The sequence below is a fragment of the Colobus angolensis genome, unplaced genomic scaffold, assembly GCF_000951035.1.
Source record: "Colobus angolensis palliatus isolate OR3802 unplaced genomic scaffold, Cang.pa_1.0 Scaffold83, whole genome shotgun sequence".
Lineage (NCBI taxonomy): Eukaryota > Metazoa > Chordata > Mammalia > Primates > Cercopithecidae > Colobus > Colobus angolensis.
The window spans coordinates 2440234-2452153 of NW_012122154.1; the positions used below are offsets into that span (position 1 = coordinate 2440234).

General features: G+C 40.5%; 1 protein-coding gene across 1 annotated transcript; it reads left to right on the forward strand.

Annotated features, from left to right (window-relative positions):
- The first annotated feature begins 3071 nt into the window (after positions 1 to 3071).
- On the forward strand, positions 3072 to 11532 carry KRT39 (keratin 39, type I). The gene is made up of 7 exons (XM_011929812.1): positions 3072 to 3576; positions 5100 to 5182; positions 5839 to 5995; positions 7055 to 7216; positions 7331 to 7456; positions 9447 to 9667; positions 11072 to 11532. The coding sequence occupies exons 1-7, from the start codon at positions 3109 to 3111 to the stop codon at positions 11328 to 11330; spliced, it is 1476 nt and encodes a 491-aa protein (XP_011785202.1). The 5' UTR covers positions 3072 to 3108; the 3' UTR covers positions 11331 to 11532.
- Positions 11533 to 11920: the final 388 nt, after the last annotated feature.

The window sequence follows — 11920 nt, forward strand, 5'->3', positions numbered from 1 at the left end:
AAAGTTTTCATTTTGATTAAGTCTAATCTATTTATTATAGTGTCCTCCATGAGCTAAAAAGTTTTCGCATGGCACAAGGTTATGAATATAATCTTCTGAGCTTTCTTCTAAAAACTTTAGACTTGAAATCTTCACATTAAAGTGTTTAATCCAACCTGAATTAATGTTTATACATAGCGTGAGGTAGGGATCAAGAAGTATTCCTTTTTGCTATACAAGTATCCAATCGATTCAGCAACAAGTATTGAACAGTATTGAAAAACAGTATTGAAAAAGCTTTCCTTTTCTCACTGACTTGCTTTGGGATCTTTGTCAGAAATCAATTGATCACATATATGTGAGTCTATTTCTAAACTCTATATTCTTTCTCATTGATCTATTGTCCAACCCTTAAGCCAATATCACACTGTTTTAATTATAGTAGCATTACAGTAACTTGCATGAATTTACATTTCATTGCCACAAGCAATGAGAGTGCTATAGGCAGTGAATGTATCTGTTATCAAACTTTGATTTTTTTTCAGTTTGATAGGTGGAAAACTAAAGTATCTCAGTATGATTTAAATTTACATTTTTCTTTTCATGAGTGACATTGAGCATTTTTTCTTATTTTAAGTGCCTTTTGTATTTTCCTTTTGGTCACTGTCTGGAGTGTAATTATAATATTGTTTCCCAGTTTGTCACCTTGTCTTCTGGTTTTACAGGTTGTATTTTTCATCCAAGCACAAATTCAAACACTGTTATTTTATGGAATCAAATCTAACAGTTTTTTATGGCTTCTTAATTTTGAGTCATCATTGGAAAAGTCTTCTGACTCCAAATTTATAAAATAATTATCCTTTGGGGCATATTTATTATTTATTTTTCATATCTGAATCTTTGATCTACTTGTAATTTGTCTCACTGTAAAGAATGAAGTGAGACATTCACTGCCCCCACACCAAAGGGAATACAGAATTGCCCCCAAAGTACATATAATGGTTTACCTTTTCTCCATGGCTTTTATTTTATATTTTATTTTACTGTGTTAAAAATGAAATCTCACTGTGTTGCCCACACTGAACTTGAACTACTGGGTTCAAGTAATTCTTCTGCCTCAGCCTCCTACAGAATGGGAGAAAATTTTTGCAATCTATCCATCTGAGAAAGGGCTAGTATACAGAATCTACAAGGAACTTAAACAGATTTACAAGAAAGAACAACTCCATCAAAAAATGGGCTAAGGATATAAAAAGACACTTCTCAAAAGAAGACATTTATGTGGCCAAGAAACATATGAAAAAAGCTCATCATCACCGGTCATTAGGGAAACGCAAATCAAACCACAGTGAGATACCATCTCACACCACTTAGAATGGCGATCATTAAAAAGTCAGGAAACAACAGATGCTAGAGAGGATGTAGAGAAATAGGAACACTTTTACACTGTTGGTGGGAGTGTAAATTAGTTCAACCATTGTAATTAGACAGTGTGGTGATTCCTCAAGGATCTAGAACCATAAATACCCAGCAATCCTATTGCTTGGTACATACCCAAAGGATTATAAAAATCATTCTACTATAAGGACATATGCACATGTATGTTTATTGCAGCACTACTTGCAGTAGCACAGACTTGGAACCAACCCAAATGCCCATCAGTGATAGACTGGATAAAGAAAATGTGGCACATACACACCATGGAATATTATGTAGCCATAAAAAAGGATTAGTTCATGTCCTTTGCAGGGACATGGATGAAGCTGGAAGCCATCATTCTCAGCAAACTCACACAGGAACAGAAAACCAAACACCGCATATTTTCACTCATGAGTGGGAGTTGAACAATGAGCACACATGGACACGGGGAAGGGAACATCACACCAGGGCCTGTGAGGGGGTGAGGGGCGAGGGGAGGGACAGCATTAGGAGAAATACCTAATGTAGATGACAGGTTGATGGGTGCAGCAAACCACCATGGCACGTGTATACCTATGTTGCAAACCTGCACGTTCTGCGCATGTATCCAAGAACTTAAAGTACAAAAAATCTCATAATTCAAGAAAAAAAAATAGATGAAAAGGGGCCACTAGCTGAGGATGTGGACAGCCTCTAGAAGCTGGAAAAGGCAATAAAATGATGTTCCCCTAGAGCCTCCATAAAGGACTAAGAACAAGTAACTTTCTTAAGAAAATGCTGAGTAAGTATTCCTCAGAAAGAAAACACACCCCTTTCAATGGATCCTATTTAAATATCCAGTATAAACCAACACTGTGATAAATTTTTATCTAATGTAATGCCACAAGCAAACATTAGCCTAAAAAGGTTACAAAATGTGGACTTTGGAAAACCAAAAGCTAGCCAGTTTCTTTTCCAAGAAATTTCTTATTAGCAATCAAACCCTACCTTTTCCCCATGGCTTTTATTTTATTTCATATTTAATTTATATTTTATTTTATGTTATTACATTTTATGGAAAGCTAAAACATAAATCTAGCAATTATCTTTAAAACAAGTCTTTTAAAACACTGACATTTTAATTCATACTCACATTGTCCTGACACTGAAAAATGGGAAAATCATTTGGGTGGAACAAACTAAAATATTGACTTCTGATTTCTAAGTTTACCAATAATTATTAGACATTAATAGTTTCCGTTTCCTAGAGAAGAAAGGAAAAGAAGGATGAACTCATTCCTGGTTAAGCTCAGTGCCAAGCGGAGAGGTCAAGAAGAACGTAATGAACTTAATATACTCACACCTGCTTAATAATGGATGCTGTTAGGACAGTTCCTTTTGAAGACATAATTTGAAGCTCTGGGTCCAATAGACAAGTAGTATTTATGATGGGTAATAACTTAGTAACAGCCTAAATGCACATTTTTATGAGACAAATAACTCTTCTTAAGCAAGTAAAAAGCAGACTAATAAGATGTTCCTATGGGATTTGATATAAACCTGAGAAAGGAAAACATCCCACCTGTGTGACACCACGTAGAAGAGAGGCTATATAAGCACATCAAAGAGGAAAACACCAAGAGTCTTGGAATTCAGACTCCGTGGAGGTGGCTTGAGCTTTTCATCCTGGTGACCACAGTCTTGGAAACCAACTAAAGCCGGACACATACTATGGATACCAAGGGCTGTACAACAACCAATTCTCCTTCAACCCCATGTCAAAACTGCTCTAGGATTACAAATGTTAGTACCATCTCTTCTAACAACCGCTGCCATCCTGGTGGCCTTAAAGTCAAGAACTGTCAACCAGCTGGCCACACTCTCAGAACTACCCGGGACCAGGGCTGCCAACCCACTCCTTGCTTTTGTGGTAAGCCCATCTACCTAATAAACAACTTCATCGTGCGTTCCTCTCTGGATGACTGCAGCTGGTATGGTGAAGGCATCAACAGTAATGAGAAGGAGACCATGCAAATCTTGAACGAGCGTCTTGCTAACTACCTGGAAAAGGTGCGAATGCTAGAACGAGAGAATGCTGAACTGGAATCTAAAATCCAGGAAGAGAACAACAAAGAGCTCCCTGTTCTATGTCCTGATTACCTGTCTTATTACACTACCATTGAGGAGCTCCAGCAGAAGGTAAGATTCCTAGGAACCTGTTTAATCGTGTTGTGAATTGATGGTTTCCAAGCAACAGTTATTTGCTAAGCTTTAACATTTTTTGTTCAGTCGATGCTGAAACATTTTTTGAAGAATAGAAAAATCTCTTGAGCGAAATTGTCATCTTGAGGCAGCATTCAGAGTCTGCTAGTATTTCTGGCCAGGCACAGTGATGCACACCTGTAATCCTAACACTTTGGGAGGTTGAGGTAGACAGATCACTTGAGCCCAGGAGTTCTAGACCAGCCTGGGCAACATGATGAAACTCCATTTCTACACACACACACACAAATTAGGTGGGCATGGTGGCACATGCCTGTGGTCCCAGCTACTTGGGAGGCTGAGGTGGGAGGATCACTTGAGCCCAAGAGGTCGAGGCTGCTATGAGCTGAGATCCTACCACTGCACTCCAACCCCGGCAAAAGTGAGACTCTGTCTTTAAAAATCAAAAACAAAAAGAAGAGTCTCATGGTGTTTCCTTTCTCCAGAAATACACTCTACCATTATAACTAGATAACTCAGGACCAAAAGATGTTAACAGCAAGTTGTTGCCATTTTTAAATAAAAATAGGGAAACAGAGATCAGAGAAAATAAATTTTGTTTTAATGAGTTTCTGAACAGTTTAGTTTTTATCCATTTTGCAACCATCACCACCTTTTTCTCCTTTTATGTTTATGTTATCATCTCCAAATTGATTGGTTTGTTTCTACGCCAAACCTAAGTTTGTTATGCACAGACATATTCTACTACTACACATCTGGATTTATTCAGTTTTATCCATTCAACAGATGTTTAACGAGCAGTAACAATATTGAGCCAAACATTGTTCTAGATTCTGGGAAATTATTGGTGACCTTTAAAAAGTCCCTGCCCTCATGGAGTTGACATTCTAGTGGATCATGGTATTCACATAAATTTAGAATGGATTTTTTAAAATTTTTATTTATTCATTCACTCATTTATTGAGATAGAGTTTCACTCTGTCACCAGGCTGGAGTGCAATGGTGCAATCTCTGCTCACTGCAACCTCCAGCTCCCAGGTTCAAGTGATTCTCCCTCCTCAGCCTCTCAAGTAGCTGGGTCTACAGGAACGCACCACCACACCCAGATAATTTTTGTATTTTTTAGTAGAGATAGTTTCACCATGTTGACCAGGATGGTCTCGATCTCTTGACCTCATGATCCGCCCGCCTCAGCCTCCCAAGTGCTGATATTACAGGGATGAGCCACTGTGCTCGGCCTGGATTTCATATTTTAACAACAACAACAACAAAAAAAATGCTTAAAAGTTTCTAGGTAAGTACTTTTTGCTGATCTTTTAGGAAAATAACAGGAAATCTGACTTTCCGAAGTTTTCCAAGCTTCATGAGCATAGCTATGAAGATTACTTTTAGTCTATTTAGCCTTCCCCTGTTACTTGACACAAACATAAGCCCCTTGGTTCTTAAAGAAGGAAATCTTGGTGTTTGCTTCATTTGTGTGTACAATCTCTTAATTCTAGATCTTGTGTACCAAGGCTGAGAATTCCAGACTGGTCTTGCAAATTGACAACACCAAACTGACTGCAGATGACTTGAGAGCCAAGTAAGCCCACCCAACACCGTCATCGATGACAGAGCTCACCCTGAGTCTGACCGAGATGCCCTCAACAAAATTGTCCCCATGTCTACTAACCCTCTTGCCCCAGGCCATGTTGGCACAAGCCCAGAAAAGACTTTCAAATTCAATGAAAGATTAATAACTGCTCACATGTATACAATACCTATAGTTTCGAACTTGTGAACCCATCTGATTACCTACACAACAGTTCAGTAAAATAGGTAGGGCTAATATATTGTTACCCTCTTTAAGGTGAGAAATCTGTGGCTTAGTGAGGCTAAGTTACTCACCCAAAGGTAAGCATAAGTAGCACAAATCTGAGCCAAAACTTGGACCCACGTTTTCTGAGCCCTAATCCAGTGCTTTCTTCACTTACATTGCATTGCCACTAGGGGCAGAGGTAGGACAATACATTCCCATATCTCAAAGGACAGCAATGTAGATCCCCCTAGCAAACTAATTTGGGAATAATAATTAAGTTATGATCTATGTCAAATGGTTTCACCTCTAAAGAGAATAAAACTTTTAATAGAAATACATTAAGTGAGGTGCCCAGAGAAAAATGCAGATGGGAGTTCTGCTTGCCTTGGTTTGCATCATCTCCTTTCAGATGTCTCTGTTTTCCCATCTGGTTTTTTAAGGTATGAAGCTGAGGTGTCTCTACGCCAGCTGGTAGAGGCAGATGCCAATGGCCTCAAGCAGATCCTGAATGTGCTGACCCTGGGCAAGGCCGACCTGGAGGCACAAGTCCAGTCTCTGAAAGAGGAGCTCCTTTGCCTCAAGAACAACCACAAAGAGGTGAGAGAAAGACCAAGAGAGTAATCACAAGCTAAGCCCCTAAAAGTAGCATCAGTTCCTTTGAGTTGCACCTGACAAAGGGTGTCCCCGCTTGTATTAGTTCGTTCTCACACTGCTATGAAGAAATACCTGAGGGCAGGTAATTTACAAAGGAAAGAGGTGTAATTGAGTCACAGTTCCACATAGCTGGGGAGGCCTCAGGAAACTTACAATCATGGCTTAAGAGGAAGCAGGCACATCTCACTTGGCAGCAGGAGAGAGAGAGACCAAAGGGGGAAGAGCCCTTTGTAAAACCATCAGATCTTGTGAGAACTCATTCACTATCCTGAGAACAGCATGGGGGACACCACCCCCATGATTTAATCACCTCCCACTAGGTCCTTCCCTTGACAGGTGGGAATTATGGGAATTACAATTCGAGATGAGACTTGGGTGGGGATACAGAGCCAAACCATATCACTGCTACATATTACTCTGGTTTAGCCCTGAAAATACCTACTGCTACTAGCACTGGTTCAATGCAGTATTTCAAATCTGCTGGCTCCAACACAGTATCTGGAGCCATAAGGGGAAGAAAGGCCTCCATCATCCCCTCCAGCTTTTCCACAAGAAGGATCCCAATTTTTCTGTCCTTACAGTCTTCCCATGTTTGTAGGCATCCCTACACAGACGTCTGCCTCCTATTGGTACAAGTCAATATTGCTGCAAGTCAATATTGGCACAATCCCATATTTGTACCATAGAGACTATAATCTCTCATGATCAATTCCACCTTTATCCTGTTTCACCCATTATCCAGCCCTGGAAATGATCTAAATTTTTTGGAACTCTGGTCTTGCTACTCATTTTTTTTAATTTTGCACATATTTAAACACACAGTCCTATTGAAATAGTCTTAAATCATTTTATAGCATCAATAACACCTGTAAATCATGTATTCCTTTGTTGTGGGCTGTATTTTAGACATAATTAAGCTAAATTGTAGCAATTAGAGTGAAACAAGAACACAAGGGGGTCATCTGTTCACCAAGTGACTTCATATTCTTCTTCTTTCCATAGGAAATCAATTCTTTACAGTGTCAGCTTGGGGAGAGACTTCACATTGAAGTGACTGCTGCCCCTTCTGTTGACCTAAACCAGGTTCTACAAGAAATGAGGTGTCAATATGAGTCCATCATGGAGACAAACCGCAAAGATGTTGAACAATGGTTCAACGCACAGGTGGGGGAAATAGAAAAGTCAAAAAGAATAAGCTGATGCTGCATTTCTAGGGCCCTTTAATCAAAGTCATGTTTTCCTCTCATAATATTCTCAGTCTCTGGCTGTGTGTTTCAGATAGAGGAGCTGAATCAACAAGTGGTGACCAGCTCTCAACAGCAGCAGTGCTGCCAAAAGGAGATCATAGAACTGAGACGCACTGTGAACACCCTGGAGGTTGAACTGCAGGCCCAGCATCGAATGGTACCGAGCAAGCTGACCAAGCCGTGCTCAGCACAGATGGCAACAGTCCCTGACACCTGTGTGTTGCAGTATTTCCCAAACTGTGTCTCTCAGAACAACAGTTCCTCTTTTGTTAAAGGGTCTATGGCTGAAAAAGGACTTTGTGGCCAAATAAGTCTGGGAAATGCTGGACTAAACCAAGGTTAAACAGGGTGCCTTCCTGTGAGCCATTAATAAGTTAATATACACCATGAATCTCCAAGAAGGGGATATATGGTATTCAGCATTCCAAAACTTATTTGACTGTGCATCCCCTCCCCCCTACTTTTTTTAGAGCATCTCATGGTATTAATGATTCATGAAGTACACTTTGGGAAACACTGGGAGAGCATTTTATTATACGCAAAGCATTTTTACAAGCTATCACGTGAATTTTATAAAGTAATCCTAAAAGGGGGGTGGCATAATTATTAACGCATGTTACAGACGAGGCTCCAAGAGCTAAGGTGATTTTCCCAAGCAAATCCAAGGTAAGTTTCAGCCCACCTATTTTATAAATAGAGACACTGAGATCCTGAGACGTTGAGAAACTTGTCCAAAGTCACAAAAGAAACAAAGAGTCTGAGCCAGAGTTTAGATTCCAAAGCCAGTACCATGCTGTCTCATGATAATGCCTCTCTGAAGTAGAGAACTGCTTACATGCTCTGATGTGAAGCGTTTTAGGAAGACCTTGCCCCACACTGGTTTTGTCACCGGTTAGTCATGTGACCTTGGACAACATATTGAACCACTTGAACCTCAGGTTTCTCATTTATAAAAATTGGGATAATCATGCAAATAATAGGCTATTAAAACCTAAAATCCCATCATTATCCATAGACTTACAGAATGATAGAACAGGAATGAAATTTACTCATCAGTTTCACCTTTCATATTTTACATATAAAGGAATTGTTCTGGTGGATAAATTGTATATGGTTAAACATTTCTTGCTTCCTTTTTGATGATATGAACACTCACTGAATGAAGTGCCATGGTAATGGGTTTTGAGTTTTTTTTTGTTTGTTTGTTTGTTTGAGATGGAGTCTCACTCTGTCGCCCAGACTGGAGAGCAGTGGCGTGATCTCAGGTCATTGCAACCTCTACTTCCTGGGTTCAAGCAATTCTCTGCCTCAGCCTCCCTAGTAGCTGGGATTACAGGTGCCCACCACCACACCTAGCTAATATTTTTGTATTTTTAATAGAGATGGGGTTTCACTATCTTGACCAGGCTGGTCTTGAACTCTGGACCTTGTGATCCACCCACCTCAGCCTCCCAAAGTTCTGGGATTACAGGCATGAGCCACCATGCCCAGCTAGTAATGCATTTTTAATGCCTGGGTGTGCAATAAGTTATTTCCTTTTCTCTCCTAAGTAGGAAAGTGTGGTGCGAGATTATTGGGTGGTCAAGAAAGAGAAAGTGAAACAAACACTTAAAAAGAGGCAAAAAAAGAGAAAGAGAGAGGAGATAAAGGAAAGCAGATTTTAGCATAGTTGATCATTTGGGCTTTGGATTTATTTGCTTAGGAAACAATAAATAAAGTGCTTGGAGATCTATCAGTAGTGTCACAAAGAAACCATTTTTTTTTTGCCGGGCACGGTGGCTCACACCTGCAATCCTAGCACTTCGGGAGGCTGAAGTGGGCAGATCCCAGGGTCAGGATATTGAAACCATCCTGGCTAACACGGTGAAACCCCATCTCTACTAAAAATACAAAAATATTAGCCAGGCATGGTGGTGGGCACCTGTGGTCCCAGGTACTTGGGAGGCTGAGGCAGGAGAATGGCATGAACCTTGGAGGCAGAGCTTTCAGTGAGCCAAGATCATGCCACTGCACTCCAACCTGGGCAGCAGAGCGAGACTCCGTCTCAAAAAAAAAAAGAAACCATTTTTTTAAAATGATACAGGTCACAGGTGACCTGGCCTTAAAGGAGTCATCATTATAAACCCTACTATCCTTCTCCTTGCTAGAGAGATTCCCAAGAGTGCATCCTGACGGAGACGGAGGCTCGCTACACAGCCCTGCTGACCCAGATCCAGAGTCTGATTGATAACCTGGAGGCTCAGCTGGCAGAGATCCGGTGTGCCCTGGAAAGACAGAACCAAGAATACGAGATCCTGCTGGATGTCAAGTCCCGGCTGGAGTGTGAGATTACCACATACCGCAGCCTTCTGGAGAGCTTGGATGGCAAGTATGTAAAATAACAACAACTTCTATGACAAAGAAGTGCAAATGAACCATATATGTAATGCCACTGGCAATAGGGGCAAGTGCTTTGTTTGACCTTCTTGCCAGTGATGGGGAGCTTGGACAGAGGCATCCACACACCCTCTCAAGCTGTGCCATGAGGAAGACTTGCAATTGTAACCTCATCCAAATTTGAGGCGTTGGCTGTTCTGAGGAGCCCATGTGCCAGGTTAATTTCTTATAGGTTGCTTACCTTCTTCGAGTTTTAAAAATTACTAGAGAAAAAATGATTTCCCCATAGATGAATATTCCCAGTGACCATTCCAGATGTTTCCCCACTGAGATGAACATTTAATTTGCATGAGCTTGTACAAAACAACCCAGGCTCCTTTGGAGGAACATTCTGCTCAGGCTGAAACCCCTAACCCTATCTAGCTACCAGTCCTTGAGGCCAACAGAAGCACGTACACATGTATGTTTTAGCATCTTTTTTAAAAAATAAAAGTTATAATTTTTGTAAACAATAAAAAGCTAACCAACCCATAAGTAAACATACCTGGAGGATGAGTTCTTTGAAGTAACTCAGTCCAAACTAACACCTGAGAGACTTAGTTACAATTGCAAAGGAGACCTACTTCCCCAAAATAATCAGTGAACTCTTCACAGCATTCTTTTAATTGGCATGACCACATTATATGAGCACAATGGTCATCAATGCCATCACCTTTAGGAGCCGTGATCATATACCACAATACCTTGAATCATCAAAGAAAGATTATGTTTATCAAAAGAGTGTTTACTATGAACTGCTTTTTACTCCAATTCTCTAAAAACCATGTATAGACAGCTAGAAGGCACTTTGAAGCTTCCTGATGACACAGTGAGGACTCTTTCATAGCTGGGGTTAGGCCACCACTATGAGTATGACTAACTCTTCAATGAGAAAAATATCTGGTTAATTTCCATTCCTCAGATAATAATCCCCTCAACTTGTTCCTTATCACTGTTGATCCTGTGGGTTTAGCTTCCATTATATCCATTCTGCAGATGAACAACTAAAGCCTGAGAGAGTTAAATGACTTAGCTGAGGTCACCAGCTGGTAAAGGACAGAGCTATTCTCTGCCCCAGTCTTTGACTGATAGTGCCGTATTCTTTCCACAATGCAATGGTATTGACTAACGGAAACTTACATAATCGAATACTTCTAAACCCAGGATGCTGATTTCCAATGGATTTGATCTGATTCTTTTTCTTCCACTAACTACAGTACAAAATGAATGAATAAGCATTTGTAAGTATGTACTTGTCTTGAGCAACAAGCGTTAAAAAAAATTAGCCACGACCATTTTTCTCCATGACCGTCATCGCCTTCCCTCGATCACAGCTAAAACTCTGTTTTTTCTTTAGGTGTCCCTGTTACCCGTGTGCCACCAAATGTGAGCCTTCCCCTTGGACATCTTATAAATCCGGAGCCATGGAATGCACGGCCCCAGCTTGCACATCCTCAGCCCCCTGTGGCTTAAAGGAGCACTGCAGTGCCTGTGGACCCCTGTCCCGGATACTGGTTAAAATTTGCACCATCACCAAGGAGATTAAGGATGGGAAGGTCATTTCTTCTTATGAGCATGTGCAGCCTTGTTTCATCATCAGACCTGCCAAAGTCTAACATCCCAAGGTGATGAAAATGACCCACATTTATGAAAGAGAGGCCAATACATGCTCCTGCCAGAGAGGTTTAAGAAAACTCCCCAGTCCCTTAAGGTACTTAGTTTCTTACTACTACAGTGGGTCCCCATCGCTAGGTAGAATATCTTTTATTCTGCTCCTTCCCTAACTCACCACTGCTAACATGATAATAAATTACATTTCTCTGGAAGGACATTTTGCATTTATCTGAGGGCTGGGAACTGATTTGTAAGCACCCAGGAAGACGGCCTACATTGCTTGACTTCACAGGTGATTGATGGGCAGGCCTCTCTCTTGTTTACTCAGGCCTTGTTTACTGACATTCCTCCTCAGAGCCAGTCAGACAAGTTTAGAGTTGTTTTTGGCCACCGGCACCTGAAGGTGAAAAGTTACAACCTTCCCTTCTAAATTTCTTTGGATACAGAAAGAAACATACATGGGAACAGTATAAATAGGGGAAAAGATCTTTAATATTTAATTCCCTTGTGTAGATAGTCATGAGTATGGATCCTATTAAACTCTGCTGTCTTAATTATGATTTGTCTATACTAACATACTTGACCTTTCCAA

What these genes read in the sequence shown, in the direction of transcription:
- KRT39 (XM_011929812.1), top strand. Translation starts at nt 3,109, where the DNA reads ATGGATACCAAGGGCTGTACAACAACCAATTCTCCTTCAACCCCATGT. An exon ending in GCAGATGACTTGAGAGCCAA is followed by an intron (nt 5,183 to 5,838) that starts GTAAGCCCACCC and finishes TGGTTTTTTAAG; the next exon opens with GTATGAAGCTGAGGTGTCTC. An exon ending in TGCAGGCCCAGCATCGAATG is followed by an intron (nt 7,457 to 9,446) that starts GTACCGAGCAAG and finishes TCTCCTTGCTAG; the next exon opens with AGAGATTCCCAAGAGTGCAT.